At 48.0% G+C, this 25441-nt stretch overlaps 1 protein-coding gene across 1 annotated transcript in view; it reads right to left on the bottom strand.

The window, feature by feature from the left end:
* VCP (valosin containing protein) overlaps positions 1–25441 on the bottom strand; it is a 32866-nt gene that overhangs the window by 2040 nt on the left and 5385 nt on the right. Inside the window, exons 2-14 of the mRNA XM_073343325.2 lie at positions 20353–20464; positions 19766–19938; positions 17357–17499; positions 13356–13486; positions 10489–10620; positions 9247–9349; positions 7348–7481; positions 6963–7098; positions 4894–5006; positions 3362–3526; positions 3123–3245; positions 1750–1962; positions 506–814 (exon numbers count right to left, since the gene is read on the bottom strand). Of these exons, the coding sequence (XP_073199426.1) occupies positions 506–814; positions 1750–1962; positions 3123–3245; positions 3362–3526; positions 4894–5006; positions 6963–7098; positions 7348–7481; positions 9247–9349; positions 10489–10620; positions 13356–13486; positions 17357–17499; positions 19766–19938; positions 20353–20464 (1987 nt within the window). The remainder of the gene's footprint in view (positions 1–505; positions 815–1749; positions 1963–3122; positions 3246–3361; positions 3527–4893; positions 5007–6962; positions 7099–7347; positions 7482–9246; positions 9350–10488; positions 10621–13355; positions 13487–17356; positions 17500–19765; positions 19939–20352; positions 20465–25441) is intronic.

Raw genomic sequence — 25441 nt, 5'->3', positions numbered from 1 at the left:
CCAGCCGTAGCCCACAGGGAAGATATGCTCTGTATTAGGGAACCCCAGCACTGGCCCAGCGTGGGCCCTTCGCTCCTGGACAGGGCTGCTCTGTTTGGTTTGCCTCCTTGAGGCAGGCCCTGCGGCCCCGTTGCCCACAGCCTGAGCTCAGTAAACGGGCTCCGTCAATTAACCTTTGTGGCTCTCGCTTGATTTCCCTGTCCCGTTTCGTGTTCACAACGGAGAACCGAACCAACCTGAGCTCGTCCCCTTCCCAGAACGCAATGAATCAGGCTTTAGAGGTGTTGGGGGGTAGCCCCGTGAAGGGTGGCTGTATTTTAGGGAGCTGCCCCTTACACCCAAGGAGTCACTGGCATGCAGACTCCAAACTCCCCCAGCAGCAGGGACGGGAGCTCATGCGCTAACAGCAGCGGTGGCCTCTCTGCCGTTCCCCTTGCTCCTTTGGGGTCCATTTTCACCAGACCCCAGGAACACCACAGCCTTGGTCAAAGAGCTCAGGCCTTGCCTTGGCAACGGGGGACTTCCTCAGGTTGGCCTTGAGGATGGCGATTCGTGACTTCTCATCAGGCAGGGGGATATAGATGAGCTGATCCAGGCGGCCAGGGCGCAGGATGGCCGGGTCGATGATGTCTGGCCTGTTGGTAGCACCGATGATGAAGACATTCTTCTTGGTGGACATGCCATCCATCTCTGTCAGAATCTGATTAATGACACGGTCCGCGGCGCCCCCACCATCACCGATGTTCCCACCTCGAGCCTTTGCAATGGAGTCCAGCTCATCAAAGAAGAGCACGCAGGGTGCTGCTTGGCGGGCCTGCACAAGGCAAACACACACAGTTCCTTTGTGCACTTAACAGCAAGTGCCAGGATCACACTAGAATTCTCCTGAAGCATCTCCTGGCCTTTGGCAGACAAATAAAAGCCCTCTCTCATCATACACCGAGAGGTGCTGGAATGCTGCTGGACCTCAGGGCAGCTTAGCCAAGCGGCTCTCTGGCTGTCCCAGATTTACATCACAAACACTTACGCTCAATAGACGGAGGTGTTTCCCCAAGAACTGGGAGCAACGTTAACCAGCAGAACGTTGGAAACTCCCAGGCCTAGAGAAAAGCTGGGAAGTATTCTGGCTCGACTGGCACTCTTCCTACATGAGATTTCACTCCCCTTGCAACTCCCCATTCCCACAGCAGGCAACATGCTTCGAAAGCAGACTCCCAAGACGAGCATGCAGCTCGGGCAGAGGCTCACATTTCCACTGAGGAACGAGACACTCATGAAGGTGGGTGGCCTCCCTAAGCTGGGTGTATTGCTGGACAAGACCGAGGACCTTGAAAACAAGAGCCTGCCAGACAAACCAGCCTTCAGCAGGTTTCTAGAAGGCTGAGAGTAGCTAATGGGACGTCCCATGTAACAGAGTTCTATGGGGGTGGGGGATTACCTTTGAACAACCCTGCTTCCCTTCTATTCTGGTCCTTACCCTGCACCCATCGCCAGGATATCTGAGCATCTATCGTCCAACAGGCTCAGGGAGTAGCAGGAGCAAGTCTATTACATCTATGTGACTCGCATTATTGGGAAGGGTCATTAGTTTTCTAACGTTAGAAACATGGGGTGTGCTCACGACACGAGGAGGCAACACCTGACCATGTGACAAAATCAAGATAGCACTGGGGCCAGCTCAGCACAGGTGATGCTCTGGGGAGATGGGACAGAACATTAAAACCCTTAATAGGAAACAAAGCTACTTACCTTGTCAAAGATCTCACGCACGTTGGCTTCTGACTCCCCAAACCACATGGTGAGAAGCTCTGGCCCCTTGATGGAAATGAAGTTGGCCTGGCATTCATTGGCAATGGCTTTAGCCAGCAGTGTCTTACCACAGCCAGGTGGCCCATAAAACAGGACCCCTTTGGATGGAGTCATGCCGAATTTGAGGAATTTGTCTGGGTGCTCCACAGGATACTAGAGAAGGGAGAAATCTAGCATCAGCCCTCAGTGAATGAGCCAGACCAACGGATCACACCTTGACCCTGCCAGCTGAGAGGCTAAAGCTCCAGAACTTGAAGGGTTCGGACTGCTAGATTCTAACACAGTTTTCAAGACAATGTTTAACGCCATTCATCAACAGTCCTGGGGCCCGAAGAGCCTCTTTATCCCCAGGCCAGGCACTGCCTGGTTAGCAGCAGGGCCAGCTTCCTGCCAGTGTGCTTCATCTCTGCCCTGCAGGGACTGCGCTAGAGGGGAGAGATGGAAGCTCAGTCTCTGTGGCCCATTCAGCCAGGGTCTCTCTCCTGAGACAGTGATGTCCACCAGAAACTGGACAGTCCCACCAGTTCACCAGGGCTAGGGGATAGCTTTTGGTTAACACTAACTTGGGATGGCTTAAAACTAGAGAACACGACAGGATAAGAGTCTCCAATTTATATTTCATAAAAGGGCAGTGATGGGTCTTCAGCATCTGCCCTGCAGACAGTGATCTGCAGCCAAAGATAGGGGCATGACAAGACCGCCCTGATCCTGGCATCTCAGGGCTAATAGAGCAGAGCATTTCCAGCATCTCTTCGTAGGAAAAGCTTCACAATAGTAGAAAGCCCTTGATCAAACACGTCACACGCCCTGACAGCGCAGAGCCAGCACTTGCTTTTGGCATTTAGTTTCTTGGATACGAAGGTCTTAGCTACACTGAGACCTCAGCAATTTTCCCCACTCTTGGTCTCCATCTACATGACACAAGAGCACAAGAATGCCCACCCACAATAGCATTTCCACCACTGCTAACCCCAACACAAGATCTGCCAAGAAAGCTCAGTGTAGACGCAACTTAGAACAAGACAGAAAAGTGTCTGTCCCCAAAGTATGTGCACAGCCCTCCCCTCCCCTCCTCCCGTGCACACCACACTGTTAAAACTGACAGGAAGCAGCATGAAGTTTACAGTCAAGTGTGAGGAAATCCGAATCCACGTGAAAATATTTGGGAAGAGGTGGCCTGTGAGATTAAGGTTGATCAGAAACCCTTTTTAGGTAAACCCTCTCCATTTGCAGCCCACACTGGCATCTCTCAGTAGATTTTTTTAATTAAGCAATTTAGCTGACAGCCAGGAATTGCTCACACCAGCCCTCACCTGCACAAGCTCCTGGAGTTCTCTCTTGACATCTTCTAGACCACCAATATCTTCCCAGGTAACCTGCGGCACCTCCACCACGGTCTCCCGCAGAGCTGAGGGGTTGCTCTGGCTCAGAGCCCACTAGCACCAGGAGAGAAAGGGTAACACATGAATTACATGCTACGTTCACTTGTTCTAAGACAGTAATGACCAGAGAGAGACTTGTGCCAGCAGCAAACTGAGCATTTCTGCATTACCCTGAAGTCATCCATGGTCACGGCCAGTGAATTCATCACTTCAGCATCAATGGTTTCATCCTCCAGGTCTATGAGATCCATCTTCTTCCTGATGGCCTGAAGAGCAGCTTCGGAGCAAAGGGCAGCCAAGTCAGCACCAACATGGCCATGGGTCTCATTGGCCACCTGAAAGCAATGCATCAGCCGTGACTTGCCGGGACATGCGCAAACATGTCACACTGGCAGAATTTGGGCCCCACTTTTCTGCCCAAGAGTACAGCCAGCAAGACATGCAGTAACCCTCTGGGGGACAGGAACCTTGGTGCTTTGCTGTAAGTTCAGGAGGCGCACACAGCACCCCAGCCAGCAGGCAGGGAGAAGCTACGTTTCATATGGGATTGGAGCTAGGACTAATTCAGAAAGGGGGCAAAATGACAGCCCTGGAGATAGGTGTCCTCTATCCACAGGACCGACACTGCAAGCGCACTGCACCACTTCTCGTGCCCACTGCCAAACACTCAGATAACTCAGTCTGTGGTCCGTTCAATCCTTGGCTTCCCGAGTTGGCCGTCTTATGAGGAGTCTGAAGATATGGTAGCACAACACTCCTCCAACTGGCCTAAGAGCAATTTATGCATACTGGGGAACAAAATCCCAACTCTACATAGAAAATAATGGGGTCTAAATTAGCTGTTACCACTTGAGAGATCTTGGAGTCATTGTGGATAGTTCTCTGAAAACATCCACTCAGTGTGCAGCAGCCATCAGAATGTTAGGAACCATTAGAAAAAGGTCAGATAATAAGACAAAAATATCATAACGTCACAATATAAATCAATGGTGTGTGACTAAGGGGGGATACCAGAGAGATCAGTAAAATCATGACTGGTGTGGAGAAGGTAGATAAGGAAGTGTTATTTACTCCTTCACATAACACAAGAACTAGGGGTCACCTAATGAAATCAAAAGGCAGTAGGTTTAAAACAATCACAAGGAAATAATTCTTCACACAACGCGCAGTCAACCTGGGGAACTCATTGCTAGGGGATGTTGGGAAGGCTAGAAGTATAAGTGAGTTCAAAGAAGAATCAGATAAGTTCCTGGATGATAGGTCCTTCAATGACTATTAGACAAGATGGTCAAGGATGCACCCCATGCTCTTGGTGTCCCGAAGCCCAGGTGCTGGGACTGGACGGCAGGGGATGGATCACTCAGTAATTGCTCTGTTCTGTTCATTCCCTCTGAAGCACCTGGCACCAGCCATAGTTGGAAACAGGACACCAGGCTAGATGGACCATTGGTCTGACCCAATGCGGACCGTTCATACATTCTTATGCAGCCACGCCACTTTCACATGGCAGTGACTTTTGGTCACAAGCTGGCTGAGTAGAATTAAGGCCAAAGGTTCCCTGCTTATCCAGTTTCCTGCCTTATCAATCGCATAGATAAATTACATCACCATAACAGCAACAATTCATCCATTACGTAACTCCTTAATGAGAACACCGGTGTGCTGGTACAACCAAGGCTTTCCCAGAAAGCATGCTACCAACCTGCTCCAGATCAACATCGTCAGCCAGTTTCATATTCTTTGTGTGGATCTGTAGAATCTCCAGGCGGCCGGTGGCATCAGGGATACCGATATCTACCTCTCTGTCAAAGCGACCTGAGGAGCACAAAACACACACTTTGCCGAATTCTCTGGAAGTAGGTAAGCTCTGATTACAGCATTCCCCTGCCTGTGGTCCCACTGAAAAGCAAAATGAGGACTGTACATGTGTTCCAGGAGGTCCCAGTACTTTGAACTACAGTGATGGATGCTTTAAAAAACCCAAGAGAGATCTGAGAGTGAGGGAGAGATTCAGCCCGTCAGGGCAAGTGAGAGCACTGATTTGATTAGAAGTCAGGATTGCCAAATGTTGAGGAGCATTGATTGGTTCAGTCATTCTTCTAGAGTGATTTACGCTTTTGTGAAGGTAAGTCTCCCCCTCCCCAGCACTGCTCTGTTTCTGAAAGAAGCAGCACCACAGATACGTGGATTCCAAGGCCAGGAGGGACCAATGCAATCATCTAGTTTGACCCCCTGTAGGACACAGGCCAGAGACCTGCCCCACAGTAATTCCTAGAACTTTTAGAAAAACATTCCATCTTGAATTTAAAATGGTCAGTGATGGAGACTTCACCACAACCCTGGGTAAGTTGTTCCGATGGTTAATTACTCTCACCCTTATTTCCAGTCTGAATTTGTCTAGCTTCAACTTCCACCCACTGGATCACGTTAGACCTTTCCCTGCTAGACTGAAGAGCCCTTTATTAAATATTTGTTCCCCATTAGATACTTCTAGATTGTAATCAAATCACCCCATAACCTTCTCTTTATTAAGCTCAACAGACTGGACTCTGCGTCTGTCACTATAAGGCAGGTTTTCTAAGCCTTTAATCGTTCTAGTGGCTCTTCTCTGAACCCTCTGCAAGTTACCAACATCCTTCTTGAACTGTGGGCACCAGGATAGGACACAGGATTCTGGCAGCAGTCGCACCAGTGCCATATACAGTGGGAAAATTGCCTCTCTGCTCCTACTCCAGACTCCCCAGTGGATACATCCCAGGATCCCATTTGCTCTTTTGGCCAGAGTCACACTGGGAGCTCATGTTCAGCTGATTATTCACCATCACCCCCAAAACTTTTTCAGAGTCCCTGCTTCTGAGGATAGAAGTCACCCATCCCATAAATTTGGCTTACATTCTTTGTTTCCGGCTGTATACATTTTGCTGCATTAACACATTGTTTACCAGCAGGACTCCTTTTCCATTTCTACCCATGCGTGCACAGCACAGCCGTAGGGACTACTGCAATATTCAGAGGCAGGTTTAAATCTCTCTCATAACCTTCTGCAACGCCTATCGCTGTAGTATCTAAGCTATGTATGAAGGGTGTTCCAGTGCCTAGCATGAAGGAGCCCCGGCCCCTGACGGCCGCCACTGCAATAAAAATTAATAGCCACATGCAAAAATGTAAACATGCCACAACTGCACAGTATCACCAAACGGGTGCACTCAGACAGCTAGTTGTGCGTTTAACTGGCCGTTTGCCCATGCAAGTCCCACTAGTCTGCAGCTGCAGCCTGGCGGAAACTGCTCATGCAAACTGGACACTCGCTCTTGGCACACAGTTCTGAAAGTTCACTGGACAGGTCTCAACACCTAAATTTAAGGTACGAGAATTTGGAGCTTACTACAAGTTAAGGGATGAACCTGTCTGAAGTGACCAGCTACTAGAGATGGTCTTTAAAGCACCCTCAAGGTTTCCAGTGGAATTTTGTTTAATAGTAAATGGCTACTTCAGACAGAGGCTTGCCTTAGCTATCATTACAGCATTTTGCAATTTCTGCTGTTGATAACCCTGCAGCACGAAGTGTGATACCAAATGCTGGAAGCCAGGAATGAGTTTCCCATGAGCTCTGAAGAGATGAGTCAGCAAGTTGTTAATCAGACCTACAAAGTTATTGGGCACATGCTAATGTCTAATCAATCATGTCACAGCCCTAACCGGGGAACACTCCAGTACCACCTGTAACAAAGCACTGGATGCGCCAACAAAAAGGCAGCAAAACTCAGTTACCGAATCGCCTGAGTGCAGGGTCAATGCTGTTAGGTCTGTTGGTAGCTGCCATAACAATCACATGTGCTCTCTGTTTCAGGCCATCCATAAGAGTCAGCAGCTGCGACACTATGCGACGTTCCACCTCTCCATGGGTCTACAGAGAGACGAAACAGCAGATTAGCAAGAGACCCAACAGAAGCAGGTCAGCAACACTGCCTGACGTTAGTGAAATCCTCAAGCTCGAAGGAAACCTGCTGTTCTGTGCCAGCCCCAGTCTTCGGATTCTTCCCAACTCAGATCAAAACCCAAGCACTCGGCTAGCGTGATGCATCTACACTGCATCTACACTCAAGTCCTGGTGCTAACAGGCTGTAGGAACGCAGGAGTGGGACTCCTTGTTTACCTTCTCTCTCTTCGGAGCAATGGCATCCAGCTCATCGATGAAGATGATGGCAGGCGCATTTTTTTCAGCTTCCTCAAAAGCTTTCCTCAGATTGCTCTCAGACTCACCAGCCAACTTGCTCATGATCTCAGGACCTGGAAAACAGCAGCAAGATGACAGGGTTTGGGGAAACAAGTAACCAACAGGACCTGTGACTGAGCGGCTCATTGCTAAGAGCAAAAGTTACATTTCTACCTGCAAAGGAACGTGCATTTCGAAAGAGAACTGGGAACGGCCAGGGCCAGAATCCACAGCAGCAGCAAAGCTGCGTTCTAACACCAGCCCGGAGAGTCTCCAAACCAGCTACCTACATCCAGTTAGAACGACCGAGCCACCTTCGGTCTTCCCTTCTGCTCAGCCTCTTCCTTTCCTGAGGACTCATCGGGTCACTGCACATTGCGGGCATCAATTCGGACTTGAAAGAGCCGCGACCAAATTACACAGTAAAGAATTCAGAGAGAGCCATATACTACAGTTGCCTTTTGTTTGTGGGGTTTGCAGTACACGGGTAATACAAGTCAGCTTTCCAGACTAGCTCCTCTGCGGACGGTCTGAAGAGACTTCAGTAAGGACAGACCTTTTGTAAGCATGTGAATTCCAGAAGGAAGAAAAGTACCCCCCTGAGGAGGGCAGGGAGGGGATAAGAGATCTCCTACAACAGGCAATGACAAGTGTTACTGACTCACTCTATTAAAGTTCTTTTTGACTGCACCCACCATTGTGGCAATGGAACCCCAGGACTGAACGTTCTTTACAGGATCTGAGGGGAACTGACAGCCGTGACTAGAGCCAGTACTCATGTAGGCTTCCCCTGTGCAGCTCTGTGGATGCACCCAGATCCTGCCCTAGAGCACCCTCTGTTACTGCAGTTTGGGTACTCCCATTCAAAGACAAAGTCATTACCTACTATGTAGTTACTCTGCGATGCAATGGGAGCTCAAGCCTCTAGAGGAAGAGCTAGCGCATTACCCACAATGTCCTCCAGCCCCTGCAAACTAGGGTCACTCTAAAGATGCTGAGCTTGCCAACTCCAGACACTGGTCACTCTTATACTGCGTGGTCCATTTGGCTGCTTTCACCCTCCCAGGTCAAAGTCTGATGCAATCTGACCAAAATCGAAAGAAAAAGCAGTTTCTAAGCACATATCCCCAGTCCCCGAAACACTAAGTATGACGTGCGGCACAAGGCTGAGCAAACAGAAAAACATTATAGTAACCTGGCCATTGCTGGCTATATCCTATACGCCCCAGGTCATTCTGACCCAGCCCTTTGGCAATCCCATGAAGGGGTTAATAAGGAGTTTTGATCCTGTTGTTAGATTGTGAGTCTCACATACTACCCTTGGGAAAGCTCCTTCCAGCTGGTATGAAGTGAAGCAAGAACAGCTCTCCTCCTCCACTTGTAGGGAGCTCCCCATGCCAAGAATGACCATAGAGGGCTCTCCACTACAGACCAGCCGGTAGCATTACCCCTTCACGAATGAAACATGCTGGCATAGGCTGAAACTCTTCGCTGATGTATTTTCTAACCAGATGTGTCAACCCACAACCTCCACACTCCCCCTCAGCAGACGAAAGAATCTAGGTCCTAGATCTGAACACATCTTTACAACTCTTCTGGTCTATGAGGAGACTATAGTTTACTCCACGCTGACACTAGAGAGGTTTTCACAAGGATAGGCTGCAAAAGGCCCAGAGGCATGCTTGAAACTGGTCAGGAAAGACTTAAAAAGAAGGTGGCTCCACTCAGCTGAGGGTAGTTTACAAACAGCATTGATGCCTTCTGTCCCCATGAGCTAGATGCACATTTCAAATGAGTGCTTAAAAGGGATTTGGGGCACAAGGAATTCATGCAACTTACCATTGATCAGAAAGAAGAAAGCTCCAGTTTCGTTAGCCACTGCACGTGCAATCAGGGTCTTGCCGGTACCAGGCGGGCCGTACAGCAGGATTCCACGGGGAGGCTGGGGACAAGGAATCATAGAATATCAGGGTTGGAAGGGACCCCAGAAGGTCATCTAGTCCAACCCCCTGCTCGAAGCAGGACCGATCCCCAATTAAATCATCCCAGCCAGGGCTTTGTCAAGCCTGACCTTAAAAACCTCTAAGGAAGGAGATTCTACCACCTCCCTAGGTAACGCATTCCAGTGTTTCACCACCCTCTTAGTGAAAAAGTTTTTCCTAATATCCAATCTAAACCTCCCCCACTGCAACTTGAGACCATTACTCCTCGTTCTGTCATCTGCTACCATTGAGAACAGTCTAGAGCCATCCTCTTTGGAACCCCCTTTCAGGTAGTTGAAAGCAGCTATCAAATCCCCCCTCATTCTTCTCTTCTGCAGGCTAAACAATCCCAGCTCCCTCAGCCTCTCCTCATAACTCATGTGTTCCAGTCCCCTCATCATTTTTGTTGCCCTTCGCTGGACTCTCTCCAATTTATCCACATCCTTCTTGAAGTGTGGGGCCCAAAACTGGACACAGTACTCCAGATGAGGCCTCACCAATGTCGAATAGAGGGGAACGATCACGTCCCTCGATCTGCTCGCTATGCCCCTACTTATACATCCCAAAATGCCATTGGCCTTCTTGGCAACAAGGGCACACTGCTGACTCAAAGGAGCAGGGCCTTTGTTCGCACATTAATTTTAAATGACAATGTAGGGTCCTAATGAACCTGAAGAGAATCTGAACAGCGCATTCACTCCAAAGCTCTGGTGCAAGTTCAGGCAGCAACGATCAGTCTCATCAACGCTGCTAACGTCTTTCTGCAGTACACGGAAACTAGAACTATCCAACTGGTGGCAGGGCTGTTCCAAAGCGAGGCTCTGCTCTTCACATCACTGTCTCTCCAGACAAGCACTGTGCAATAGACCATGGCTTCTAGCTTTTCATTCCGCACCCACCAGAGTGGTAGCCTGAACACCTAGGCTAGCAGTGGGACTCCTGAGGTCACCAAGAAAGGTCACGGGTTACTTCCCCCGGGCACCAAGCACACTCCCAACTTCTTGCTGGACCAAGAAGGAAGATCCCAGCAGAGCTTCAAGCACTGAGCTAGGCTGATCATTCATGTGGCACTTGCAGAGATTAGCAGGTTGACCCTTACCTTCACACCTATGGCCTTGAAAAGTGCAGGGTGTCTGAGCGGAAGCTCCACCATCTCCTTGATCTGGGCCAGCTGCTTCCGGCAGCCTCCAATGTCATCATAGCCCACTTCATTCAGGGACTCTTCCTCATCCTGCCAGCAGGGAAAGTCATTAGTGCACAAGGGAAACAAGAGACTTAGTTTAACACTCTCCTCAGTCAAGCAGGACCTGGGAGCCCTTAGGCACTGGAGAAAGCAGTGGGGATCCCCACAGGACTTTTCTTTTCCTCCAACTGGATTACAGAAGAGCACAGGCCACTGGCCGTAGCACAAAACTGGGAACCAGTCCTAATGGATTTGCCTGTGGCCTTGGGCCAGTCACAGCGTCTCAGCATTAATCTCCTCAGCTGTAAAATGGTGAGGTGCTGAGAGGGGCAATGTTTGTAACTCCCTTCAGAGAGCGAAAAGGGTATGTCACTGCTAAGCAGTATTCATCTCAAGGTATAATCATGGCATGACCACAAACCTAGCTTCTTGAGTAACCTACCTAACTGTGCAGTGGAGACCGTTGACTGACAGCCCGTGATGTGGCTACACAGGAGCTCCAGCAAATTTAAAAGTGAAATTTGAATGGTTTCAAAATACCTCCCACCACCTAGCAGCTGTTAAGGGAGCAGGGATGCTGCCAGGGTCTCTCTTCCCTTTCAATGTCCTTCCCAGAATTAGATCCACATGCCAGTACTTTGCCTCCTACCACATACAATACATTTCAGGCTTGTGAGGGAGTTGGTTCGCACCAAGCAACAGACTATGATGCTAGCCCCAAAGACTATTCTAGCTCTTATGCCATGTCCATCACTGTGGGATCCAAATGCCTTGGCATCATCGCACCTGATGCGTCACAACACTAAGAGCATATCACCAACTAGCAAAACTGAACTCTTTACAGTAAGTTCCTACATGACATCAAGGACCATTTATGGGACTGTTTCCACTCTTGGCACAGTTCAGAGCTGAGTGGCTCTGGCACAAGCTAAAGGCCTGGTTGAAGATCCACAGTTTACTGGCTGAGTGAAGTGACACCTAACGCTCAACTCAATGGCATGTCTCTGTCTGCCACTTGAAGAACATGTCCAATTTCAGGAACGGTCTACGCACCAGTGGGAAGAACCTTACTGCTTGTGGTGACAGTCAGAAAAGCAGCAGCAAATGGGTACTGTCAAGGGGAAGCTGATATGAAACTGATAAAACAAAGCAAAGTAGCTTAAACAAGTTAATCAAATGTAGGCTTAGTGGCAGTTTCTTGTAAAAAAGCTCTAAGTTCAGGGATGAAGGCTGTATTCCTGCCCCTCCCACCATCTGGGTCTGCATAAGTACCAAAGCATGCAACCCTCTAGTATTGCTAACCTGGCGATGAAATTAGGCAGGGAAGCCCAACGTCAGGGATTAGCTATAGTTTAAGGAATTAGGCAGATGCATTTCAGTCAAGCCATTCAAAGCACCTCGGCTAACAGGCAGTTACACCACATAGGAGGCTCTTATTTTAGGACTGACTCACACACAGTATGGAAGGTAAAGATACCAAACTCTGCAGAAAGTTCAAAGCCAGTTCTAGCTAATGCTGTCAGTGTAACATTCAAACCCCACAGTGTTAGTGGCAGCATTCCAGGTCTTGTGGCTATTCAGAGATCTGTACTCAGCCGCAGTTATTTACAGTAATGTGAATGGTTTCCAGCAGATAGCTAGGTGAGTGGCTGCAGACACTGTCAGCTGTATGGGCTCACACTCTAGATTCTCCAACATGAGACTTCAAAGGCACTTGTGCCTAATGAAAGGTAGGGACCATATGCCTAGTACCTTCAGTGTTTCCTACCCTAAATGCAGAATGGCCAACCCGAGACACCGTATAGTGGCCTGATTTGCAGGAAGTGCTCTCCAAAAATCAGCCCCCTCTAGGTATCCCAAATTGGGCACCCAAAAAACAAAAAAACAAACGAATGAACAAACAAAAACAACCAGACACTTTTCGAAGTCTTTTCTAATGTCCACATCCACTCCTTTTCCTGACAGGAAAAGAGTTGAGTTTGGTCAGCCACATCATATACATTATCTGCTACAGACCATAGGAACTGCAGGAACAGACCACAAGATAGGTGAGGTACCATCTTTGATTGGACCAACCTCTGTTGGTAAATGAGACAAGCTTTCGAGCTTACACAAAGATCTTCTTCAGGTCTGGGAAAGGGACTCAAGCCTGGTCTATGCTAGGAAGTTAAGTTGGAATATCTGCGTTGCTCAGGGGTGTGAAAAATCCACAACCGTGAGCAACACAATTAAACCGACCTAACCCCTGGTGTAGACAGTGTTAGGTCGACAGGACAATTCTCTTATCAACCTAGCTACTGCCTCTCGGGGAGATGGATTACCTACACTGACATGAGAACCCCTCCCGTTGGCATAGGCGGCGTCTGCACTGAAGTGTGCAGCATTTTAAGTGTAGACAAGCCCAAAGAGTGTCATAGCTAAACATAAGGTGGAACAAATCGTTTAGTACAAGTAATTGACACATGCTATAAGAGACCATTCAAGATGAAGTGGTCTGTTACACCTCTGCAGTCATAGGACAAAACAAGAGGGTTAGTGGATTACAGATTGTTGTCTTAAGCCATAAATCCGGTCTCTTTTTTAAATCCGTGATCTGTAGTGTCTAGCAAAGTTATGAATTTAAGCTTCCAGAACAGAGACCATTGTATGACAATGGTTAATATTAGATGCTCCAAAGGGAAGTGTGAAATCTGCACAGCAAGCACACAGAGACACCCCAGAAATAGATTCCCTTCTGCAAGAAGGGTACTGTGGGAGAAACCAGGTGCTGGGGCTCAGCTTACCTCTCGTTTGATGGGCTCCCCTTCACAGTGGATCACTGTATCTGGAGCCACTATACAATAAGGGCTTGGGTCTGTCTCCACCACTTTGAACTCCACAGCACGCATCCCTCCACGCACAAGGAAGATGTCACCTGGAAAAACCATCACATTTCAATGACCTGCAGTTACCAGAGCATGTACAATGTCAGAGTCCTCATGCTACCAGAGAGGCCCAATGGGACAGACTGCATGTACTTGGTAATAAAAAGAGGTGCCCGTAGCTGCCATTTACCAATGCTGTCCGTGTTTATTCCAAACACGGCATTTACTGTAACTGTCAGCGTGTCAAACCGCCTCTCGTGTGGTTAACGTTTCCAAAACTTTGATCAGGAATAATGTCAACAGCTGTGAGGAGAGAAGAGTTCTCCACTCAGAAGATAGTGAAATAACCTGCACAGGTAAGACCTGGACTATAGAGTTGCCAATGCCTTCCTGGGGAAGGCTTCACCAACACCACGTAAGTCAGGGTGCAAACAGCATCATGCTTGCTCTCAAAGTGAGTGACTACAGATCCCCAGTACAGGCCGCCTGGCCTTCCCACAGGTGGCACAGGAACTGCAGATCTGAGAGGAAGGGAGTGCTATACTGGGAATCAGACCCAGAAAGGAAATCGGCCAAACTGACCAGCTAGTAGTGGGATGAGAGAAAGCCCAACGCCAAAACTACAATGCAGTGGCCAGAAGAAACCAATTCAATGAGCCCCATCCTCAGTGCACAGTAACTAAGCCCTGGTCTACACTAGGACTTTAGGTCGAATTTAGCAGCATTAAATCGATGAAAACCTGCACCCGTCCACACGATGAAGCCCTTTATTTCGACTTAAAGGGCTCTTAAAATCGATTTCCTTACTCCACCCCTGACAAGTGGATTAGCGCTTAAATCGGCCTTGCCGGGTCGAATTTGGGGTACTGTGGACACAATTCGAGGTATTGGCCTCCGGGAGCTATCCCAGAGTGCTCCATTGTGACCGCTCTGGACAGCACTCTCAACTCAGATGCACGATTGTTTTCCGTTGCTCTGACGCAGGGAGGGGCGACTGAGGACACGGCTTACAGGGTTGGCTTCAGGGAGCTAAAATCAACAAAGGGGGTGGCTTTACATCAAGGAGTATTTCAGGCAGGACTTCACGGAGGGTTCCAATAAGAAATGGTGCACCTAAGTTATTGTTCTTATTGGAACAAGGAGGTTAGCCTGGCCTCTGATTGATACATGGCTAGATTTACCTCGCTGCACCTTCTCTGTGAGTGACTGCAGTGTGACCTAGAGGAATGAGTCCCCTAGACAGGGGAGGGGGGGAAGCAAATGAGTACAACACAAGTCTGGTCTATTTCTTGTTTTGATCCACTCCATCTATCTTTTACATCTTTGGCTGGCAGCAGACGGTGCAGAAGGACTGCATGCCATCCACATCTCATGGCTGCTCGGCAGAAGATGGTCCAGTACGACTGCTAGCCATCCTTATCTCTTGCCTGCCTGGCAGAAGATGGTACAGTACGACTGCTAGCAATCCGTATCGCCTGCCTGCTCACCATAAGACAGTTCAATAGAACTGACTGCAGGACTAAAGAGAATGACCTGGTCAAGTCACTCCAAATTTAGTCCCTGCGCCCATGTCTGCCCAGGCGCTCCCAGCCGATGTGGCCAGGAGCACCTCGGACACGACGAGGATGGCTACCAGTCGTATTGCACCGTCTGCTGCCAGAAAGCAATGGGTTGCTGCTACTGTGTAGCAATGCCGTACCGCGTCTGCCAGCACCCACGAGACATACGGTGACGGTTACCTGAGCAGGCTGCATGCTTGCCGTGGTATGGCGTCTGCACAGGTAATTCAGGAAAAAAGGTGCAAAACGATTGTCTGCCCTTCCTTTTACGGAGGGAGGGAGGGAGGGAAGGGGGGCCTGACGATATGTACCCAGAACCACCCGCGACAATGTTTTAGCCCCATCAGGCATTGGGATCTCAACCCAGAATTTCAATGGGCAGCGGAGACTGCGGGAACTGTGGGATAGCTATCCACAGTGCAACGCTCCGGAAGTCGACTCTAGCCTCGGTACTGTGGAAGCACTCCGTCGAGTTAATGCACTTAGAGCATTTTCTGTGGGGACACACACACTTGAATATATAAAACCGATTTCTAAAAAAACGACTTCTATAAATTCGACCTTATTCCGTAGTGTAGACATACACTTGCAGAGGAAGAGGGGAGGAAAAGAAGGTCATTCCAACCAATTCTCCCTTACTTTTTTTCCCTGTGTGCAAAACAAGTGACTGCCAGAATTCAAATTTCAAACCTGGGAGTGCAGCCTATCCACTCATCTCCTGTCTCTCCTCTCACTTTCCCTTCCTCTCCCCATCTTCACTCCGTGGGAGTTTGAGAGATAGTATGGTATCTAGACGGCCTTCCCCTCCCATCACCAAGCTGTCAGCACTGGCCTGGGGAGGGGGGACTCTTAGCCAGCAGCACCAGAAGTAGGCAGGGGAAGTGGGAAGTTCTGAATCCCAGAGCAGGACAATTCCCCATACAAAAGGCACTTAGCTCTGTGTAGTGCCTACCACAGGGGAGAAAACCTGACTGGCCAGATACCTTAGTTTGACATATTCCCTTCTCTGATCCCTTGGCTTGATTACAAGATGAGACGGGACCACTGTGATCATCTAGTGCAGCGGTTCTCTAACTTCATTGCACTACAACCCCCTGCTGACAACAAAAATTACTACATGACCCCAGCAGCCAGGACTGAAGCCTGAGCCTGCCCAATCCCGCTGCCCTGGGTGGAGGAGGGGAAAACCCCAAGTCCCACCACCCTGGACGGAGGGCAAAGCCCAAGGGCTTCAGACCCAGGTGGGGGGCCTGTAACCTGATCCCAGCCACCTAGGGCTGAAGCCCTTGGGCTTCAGCCCTAGATGGGGGAAGGCTTCGGCTTTGGCCCTGGGGCACAGGAAGTCTAACGTCAGCCCTGGCGACCCCATTGGGGTCCCGACCTAGGTTGAGAACCGCTGATCTAGTCTGACCTCCTTTATAACATCAGCCCTAGGACTTCCCTAAATTAATTCATATTTGAGCTAAAGCAGAGCTTTTAGAAAAACATCCAATCTTGATTTAAAAATTGCTTGTGGTGGAGAATCCACCACAACCCTCGGTCAGTTGTTCCAATGGTTAATTACCCTCACTGTTAAACATGTGCACCTTATTTCTAGTCTGAATTTGTTTGGCTTCAACTTCCAGCCATTAGCTCTTGTTCTGCCTTTGTCTGCTAGATTGAAGAGCCATCTATTGTCAAGTTTCTGTTCCCCATGAAGGAACTTCCCTGTTATCCATCCCAGGGTCACATTAACCCTCTGGACCAGCGCTGCACCAGGAGTTGATGTTCAGATGATTATCCACCACGAACGCCAATTCTTTTGCACAACTACTTGCTTTCCAGGGTAGAGCCCCCCATGCTGCACGTCTGACCTGTGATCTTTGGTCTTCGACGCACAACGTTAGATTTGGTCAGACTGAAGCACTTACTGTTTGCTAATGCCCAGCTTCCCAAGAGATTCAGATCTCGCTGTTTCACTGACTGGAGGTACGTCTACACTGCAAAAAACCCCCACAGCTGGAACATGCCAGCTGACTCAGGCACCCAGGGCTCGGACTGCCCGGCTGTTTCATTGCAGTACAGACTTTCGAGTTCGGACTGCAGCCCACCTCGCAGGGTCCTACAGCCCAACCCCAGAAGTTTGCACTGCAATTAAACCGTGCCTTAGTCTGAGCCAGCTGGCATGGGCCTGCTGCGAGTGTCTAATTGCAGTGTAGACATACCCGTAGTCACAAAGACACCAGTCAGACTCAAGCTACCCTAATGCCATGTACAGACCCAGGCAAGTTTCTGGAGCTCTTCTCCTTATGGTCTGTCTCATTACAAAGTGTGTCACAATCTTTCACCTTTCCCCCTGATTTTAGGGGTAGGTGTCATTACCTTTTCTGATTGGTCTATATGCTTCCAGGAAGTATGGTTTGAGGTAGACCTCAAACAGATTCCCTGTGATTCCTTCCACTGTGTCATCAATCGGTAACACATGTATGCGTTTGCCATACTTCACATCTGGGCAGGGCTGGATGCTGAAACACAAGCAGATTCCGGTAAGCTACAACTCATTTCATTCTTATACACAAAGCAAGGAAAGGCAGGCACAAAATACAGGGACTCCCAATGCCAGGATGAAAACCCCAGGGTGCATCCACCCTGCTCTGTGAGTATGTGAAGAGCTCCCCTGACACCCACCCTATGGCTTGTCCTTCACTCTGCTCATTTTCCTCTGTTCTTCTCCACCCTTCCCACTATGACTGCTGGAAAAGAGCAACTTCCCACTCTTGCTCCCAAACCTTGTTCTCTCAGAGCCTCCTTCCCAAGCAGCAGAGTGAAGTGGACAAGTATCTGTCCACCTCCCCAGTTCTTACCTAGTGCATTCTGGGCAGCTGGAAGACTCAACAGCTACTTTTCATTTTAACAAGCAGCTGCTGCTGGCAAGGCTGTAAAGGGGGCAGAGAAAATCCCTCTCTTCCTGACTGCAACACCAGAAAACTGAGCTCCAGCTCCTAATCACTTTGGCAAAAGCTACTGAGCAGTTGTGAAACTAAGATCTCACTAGAATCAGCAAGTGACAAAAGACGTGTCAATTTCACTTAGAAGAAGCTTGCACCTAGAGTGTGTCCTACTGTTCACCTGAGTGTTTTCAAGTCTTGCTTTGCACAGCGCCCTTTATATACCATGTTAGCTAATGTTTTATAGAGAAGGAATTAAGTTGAAGAGTAAAGGAAGAGACCAAGTGGCCCAGAGGCAGGAGGAATTCAGAGACTAAGAATGGAAGTGTGATAAAGACAGGAATCAGGATTTCAGCAGAGGCAAGGCCACAGTAAGAAATGCAACAGGAAATTTACAGCCAAAGGAGATAAGCAAGGACAAGTCTGAGGCCAAGGAGGATTCAGCGATTTCTGGCCTCTGGGACCAAGTGAAGTGATTGTGGGTTTGGAATGAAATCTCAAGAGGCGGCACCGGACAGAGACCTAGGTAGAGATAAATGGACGAAAGGAGAGATGATTAGCTGCTGAGAGACAGAGGATTTAGAAAAGATTATTTGAAATTTTAGGAGGTAAGAGATGAATGATCTAGGAGAGAAGATACTTGGTTATGAAGAACAGTCACGTCATAAGTAATTGTCATAAGTAACTGTTACAGCTGTAAACATCAGCTATGTACTCTACTCAAGCCCATCTTTACTTTCAATCTAGTATCATAGCTTCACAGCCTGATCAGCTCAGATTTCACCTTTTCCCATGTGCTGTTCAAAGCTTGCCACTTTGGGGTACTCCATTAGAAAGCACCTCAGTCCTCTACAAAGATACCAAAAAATATATTTTGCAGAGTCCGAAGAATCTACTAGATCTCACTCCTGAAAATCCTGTGCAAGCAACAGGAGCCTCAGATGCCCACCCAACAACATTTGGGGAGTGCTGGATTAGGAGCCAACTCAGTTGCAGCAGCAGCTGACCCTCCACAACTTGTGCACACAAAAGGACATTGCTGTGATTTAGAGCCATTTACAGGTTTTCCCTCGGTTAAATAATCTAGTTCACCTCCCTCAAGTCAATGCAAGGCTGTTCCCTATGATGCATGTTAGAGTGCTAACTCACTCTGCTTTTTAGAAGTCTCAAGCAACAGGACTCCCACAACACGTTTGCATGAGTTGCTAACCCCTCAGATTAAAACGGAAAGGATCTTTATATTCTAACCGTTCATTGCTTATGCTATTTGATTGTTTCACTTTTCACTCCGCTTTGACTATGAAAACAGATTAGTCACTTTTACTTTTCCAAACAGTATCAACTTCTGCTTCTCATGCAAAAGTTCAATGACTAAGCTACAGACACTATGGGGAAACACAATATCCCTTTCCACTGAAATGGCCATTACCATTTCTACTAATAATCAGACTGTGAAAAGACATAAGCTTAAACTATGCAACAGTCAAACGGAACATTTCAGGAGAAGAGAGATCTGTGATGTGGGGTGGGATTTTCAAAGATAGCTAAGAGATTTAGTGATGGAACTTGTGTTCCTAAATCACCTGAGCTCTTTTGAAAACCCCTCTTGTAGTCCACAGAACATAGTTCCCCTGCACAGGTCTTAGGAATAGTCATATAGCTAGCAGTGCATTTTAGATTCCAGCTACAGGACATTATCTTTTAAGAGGCACTGCTTCTTAGAACTACCCTGAAAGGTAACTCAACACTTGCTACAATCCCAATCTCCATTACTGACTGAATTAGTTCAGAGCCAGCTAAACAAATCCAGGAAGATGCATCAAGCTAGCAAAGCAGACCCCACCTGATCACATCACCAAGGCGCACTCTCAGATTGTTACGAACAACCCTGTTCATGCGAATCTTCTCATCTGAGCAGGTATCATCTGACAGGACAATGCAGACTGCTTCTCTCCTCTTCTTTCCTTTTAGCAGAACTGTGTCTCCTCTGAACAGCTGCAATTCATCCATTTTTGCCTGTGAACAGTGACAGAATTAGACCATGCATTTGACAAGGCCAGAATGTAACTGTTTGGAAGACAGCAACAACCTGACCCCAAAGTGCTTCATCTTGGTAACAGTAGTGTTGAGTGAGCCATGAAGAGATATGGGATCCCACAACTGCCTATCCTGGAGCAAGGGCAAGGCCTCCTGCTCGAACACTAGCATCATTAGAGAACCATGATAATTGCTCAGAAGTCTTACAAGCAAGAGATCCATAAGAAACCATTTTCACCCATCACAGCCCATCTGCTGTTTCCTCATGGCTTTCTATATAATCTTTACATTCATATAGCATGTTCAACAATGGCCTACTACCGAGTTTCAGGGTGAAAGACACTGGAGGTTTGCATATTAACTACACTGTTCTTAACGTTACTTGAGACATACCTGGGACAGTGATACGACACTGTTGTCCTCATTGATGGCTTCATCGACAATTAACCGATTGGGCCTGTTCTTCTGCTTTAGAATTGCGGTAGATAAGTCGTCCGCTTTAGAACTGGAAAGAAACAGAACTGCTGAGTCTGGATAATACTGGTTTCAGAGTAACAGCCGTGTTAGTCTGTATTCGCAAAAAGAAAAGGAGTACTTGTGGCACCTTAGAGACTAACCAATTTATTTGAGCATGAGCTTTCGTGAGCTACAGCTCACTTCATCGGATGCATACCGTGGAAACTGCAGAAGACATTATATACACAGAGACCATGAAACAATACCTCCTCCCACCCCACTCTCCTGCTGGTAATAGCTTATCTAAAGTGATTACTCTCCTTACAATGTGTATGATAATCAAGTTGGGCCAGCACAAATCCAGGTTTTCTCACCGTCCGCCCCCCGCCCCAAACTCACTCTCCTGCTGGTAATAGCCCATCCAAAGTGACCACTCTCTTTACAATGTGTATGAAAATCAATATGGGCCATTTCCAGCACAAATCCAGGTTTTCTCCCCCGCCCCACAAAAACACACACACACACACACACACACTCAAACTCACTCTCCTGCTGGTAACAGCTTATCCAAAGTGACCACTCTCCCTACAATGATAATCAAGGTGGGCCATTTCCAGCACAAATCCAGGTTCTCTCACCCCCTCCCCCCAATCCCCCCTCCCCCCCACCCACAAACTCACTCTCCTGCTGGCAATAGCTCATCCAAACTGACCACTCTCCTTACAATGTGTATGATAATCAAGGTGGGCCATTTCCAGCATAAATCCAAGTTTAACCAGAATGTCGGGGAGGGGGTTAGGAAAAAACAAGGGGAAATAGGCTACCTTGCATAATGACTTAGCCACTCCCAATCTCTATTTAAGCTTAAATTAATAGTATCCAATTTGCAAATGAATTCCAATTCAGCAGTTTCTCGCTGGAGTCTGGATTTGAAGTTTTTTTGTTGTAAGATAGCGACCTTCATGTCTGTAATTGCATGACCAGAGAGATTGAAGTGTTCTCCGACTGGTTTATGAATGTTATAATTCTTGACATCTGATTTGTGTCCATTTATTCTATTTAATACTGCTCCTCCCTTTGTGGGCAAACCCTGCTTTGGTCACCATTGTCCACACACATTAAAAACTTCCTTGGCTACCTTTTCTTTTACAAACTAAACCTGTCTGAAAGACAAAATACAATTATCTTGTTGAGTGAAACTGGTTCAGTTCTACATGGAGAGCAAAGTGAGAGGGCAGAATTATGTTCTGTAAGAAAGCGATTTTAGCTAATTTGGTAGCTTTGAACTAAAATAGCTATGAAGATATTTATGAAAAACAGGACCATCAAGATGTTCCTTCCTGGAATGTCTCTTGCCTAAAAACAAAGACACAGTATCAAGACAATCACCAGCACTCATATGCAAATTGTGGTCTTATCAATCCCACAGAAAGGGCCAGGAGGGTGGACTCTCTCTGATTACAAATCCCAGACTACACACAAGCAGCTACAGGACAATGTTACAGTTCCCCAATTCAAATGAGTTTAGCCTACTGAGGTCTGTCAGGTAAAACTAACAAACCTAATCAAGTTGATGAATAGTTTTAAGCAGGGGTGGGCAAACTACAGCCTGCCAGCTGTTTTAAGATGGCCCCCTGAGCTCCTGCTGGGGAGTGGGGTCTGGGGCTTGCCATGCTCTGGCGCTCCAGCTGGGGCGCAGGGTCGGGGGCCGCTACATGTGGCTCCTGGAAGCAGTGGCATGGTACTCCTCCGGTTCCTACATGTCGGGGCAGCCAGGGGGCTCTGCTCTGCATGCAGCCCCTGCTCCAAGCGCTGCTCCCGCAGCTCCCATTGGCCAGGAACCACAGCCAATGGGAGCTGCAGGGGTGGTGCCTGCAGGCGGGGCAGTGTGCAGAGCTGCCTGGCCGCACCTCCGGCAAAGAAAGGATATGCCGCTACTTCCGGGAGCCACTTGAGGTAAGTGCCGCGTGGAGCCTGCCCCCCGAGCCACGCCCCAACTGCATATCCCAGCCCTGGTCCCCCTCCCACCCTCCAACCCCCTCAATCCCAGCCTGCATCACCCTCTTGCACCCCAAATTCCTCATCCCCACCCCAGAGCCCACACCCCAACCCCCTGCCCTGATCCCACTCCCGCCCTCCACTCCCCTCAGTCCCAGCCCAGAGCCCCCTCCTACACTCCTCATCCCCAGCCTGGAGCCCACACCTCACCCCACCCCATCATCCCACTCCCCCGCCTGGAGCCCCCTCCCGCACACTGAACTCCTTATTTCTGGCCCCAACCCCCCACAACCAGAGCCCACCCCCCCAATTCTGTGAGCATTCATGGCCCACCATACAATTTCTATTCCCAGATGTGGCCCTTGGGCCAAAAAGTTTGCCCACCCCTAGTTTTAAGTGTCCATGAAAACAGTTTTGTTTGGATGTAAATATTTCCCTGCAGCATTCAAACACAGAACATTGCAGCTTTATGCTAATACACACCAAGAAATGAAACTGATCGTTTGGGCAATGAAAATAAACTGAGTAAACTGAAGAGCAAAAAATGCTGAGAAGGTACATTTTCAACATCTAACATACTAAGCAAAAGTTTTAGGTTGTTTTTTAAAGTAAGATTTTGGCTCAGTGATCATTTAAGAGCTTGCAGAAGTTGCAAGCTGTTCTGGAACACCATCAGCAGAGCATTTTAACGGCTCCCTTATTAACAGCTGACTGGCACAAGTGGACAGTTTAGACATACCATACGTGAGTGATAAATATTAAGAGCAGGTTGGTTTGGTTCCAACAAAAAGGCAACTCTTAGCTGTATCCTTAGTAATATGCCAGTGTTAACACAGGATGGGAGCAGAGGGGTTCCATTGGACAACACTGATGGTTGCACAATTAGGCTGTATGTAACTCCTTTGGGGGCAACAAACAACCGTTTTCAGAGAGCAAGCCTTGGGGAGGTGGTGAGCAGAGCAAGCAGGTGCAGTGTTCTTCATTAACATTCCTGGGGAATGCTGCCTATGGATGATCAGTTGTTTTGTTTTGCATGTTCACTGAATCTTTAAGAAAAATGTTACAGACATGCACACAAGTGGTAGTACATGCAATGTGAGTTCAGTGTAGTGATGACAGTTTTTGCTGAGCGGACAACTATGCAGCACTTGCCCCTTCCCTGCCACTTCAGAGAAGAGATCACAGGAATAACAAGAGGGCAGCTGCCTTATCTGGGAACTGTTTGGAAATCCAGCTTAAGCACAAGTATGCTGTGACAGACAACCAGTTACAGCTAAGAGGCAAATTCGGAATAACCAGAGAGGCAGTACTGACCTAAAGAAAAACACAAACTCTTGAGTCAGGAAGCATGCATCTTTCCATAGACTTGTGTGGCCCTGGGTAAGTCACTCATCTCTGTATCTGCCTTTCCCCATCTGTAGAATAGGGCTCTCTCTTCCTATCTCATGAGGAAAGGGATTAATGAATGTCCACATAGAGTTCTATACAAGTAAAGTGCTATGTACAATTACCCAGGCAGGCAGTATTTAAAAACCCATAAGCAGCAGAAAGGCTGTGGGTGTGACTGGAGGAGGAACTGATGGGTTCCGACCAAAGCCCAACAAAACAGTCTTGGAAGAGTTCTAAAGGACTCAAAAAGAAAAGGAGTACTTGTGGCACCTTAGAGACTAACCAATTTATTTTAGCATGAGCTTTCGTGAGCTACAGCTCACTTCATCGGATGCATACCGTGGAAACTGCAGAAGACATTATATACACAGAGACCATGAAACAATACCTCCTCCCACCCCACTCTCCTGCTGGTAATAGCTTATCTAAAGTGATCATCAAGTTGGGCCATTTCCAGCACAAATCCAGGTTCTCTCACCCCCCCCCCCCCCCCACACACACACAAACTCACTCTCCTGCTGGCAACAGCTCATCCAAACTGACCACTCTCCTTACAATGTGCATGATAATCAAGGTGGGCCATTTCCAGCATAAATCCAACCATGAGGAAGTAACAGAGCAATATAAGAAACTCGAAACCTGTAAGTCATCAGGCAAGATAGGAGCCTCTGGTGAAACAGTAGGAATATACAAGGAGATGCAAGGACCTTACAAACAGCGCTACTCTTGGAGATTGGAAAGTCATTAACTTAGTGGCCCAGCTTTAAAGCCAAAGGAGACCCTGGACATCAGAAGCTAGAGCATCTTGGCTGTGATACTGAGGGAACTGATGGCAAGTCTAAGAAGTGACTAATACAATGTTTTGCAAAGTAACATATAACCTCAGGAAGTGAAGGCAGCACAGATTCTACAAAACAATAATCATTCCTCCCAAACTCATTACGAGTTTCAAATGTAAATCACACCAACTGGACAAAACCCATCTTTTGATAAGGTTCTTCATACATGACTTAATCATAGAATGATATAATATCAGGGTTGGAACTCAAGAGATCATCTAGTCCAACCCCCTACTCAAAGCAGGACCAATCCCCAACTAAATCATCCCAGCCAGGGCTTTGTCAAGCCTGACCGTAAAAACCTCTGAGGAAGAAGAGTCCATCACCGCCCTGGCTAACCCATTCCAGTGTTTCACCACCCTCCTAGTGAAAGTGTTTCCTAATATCCAACCTAAACCTCCCCCAAGGCAACTTGAGGCCATTACTCCTTGTTCAGTCACCTGGTACCACTGAGAACAGTCTAGATCCATCCTCTTTGGAACCCCCTTTCAGGTAGCTGAAAGTAGCTATCAAATTCCTCCTCATTCTTTTCTTCTGCAGACTAAATAATCCCAGTTCCCTCAGCCTCTCCTCATAAGTCACGTTCTCCAGCCCCCTAATCATTTTTGTTGACCTCTGCTGGACTATTTCCAATTTTTCCACATCCTTCTTGTAGTGTGGGGTCCAAAACTGGACACAGTACTCCAGATGAGGCCTCACCAATGCCGAACAGAGGGGAACGATCACGTCCCTCGATCTGCTGGCAATGCCCCTACTTATACACCCCAAAATGCCATTGGCCTTCTTGGCAACAAGGGCAC

Source organism: Lepidochelys kempii, chromosome 5, assembly GCF_965140285.1.
Source record: "Lepidochelys kempii isolate rLepKem1 chromosome 5, rLepKem1.hap1, whole genome shotgun sequence".
Classification (NCBI taxonomy): domain Eukaryota; kingdom Metazoa; phylum Chordata; order Testudines; family Cheloniidae; genus Lepidochelys; species Lepidochelys kempii.
Note: the sequence above shows the minus strand (reverse complement) of the source record. Positions and strands in the feature narration are given on the sequence as shown.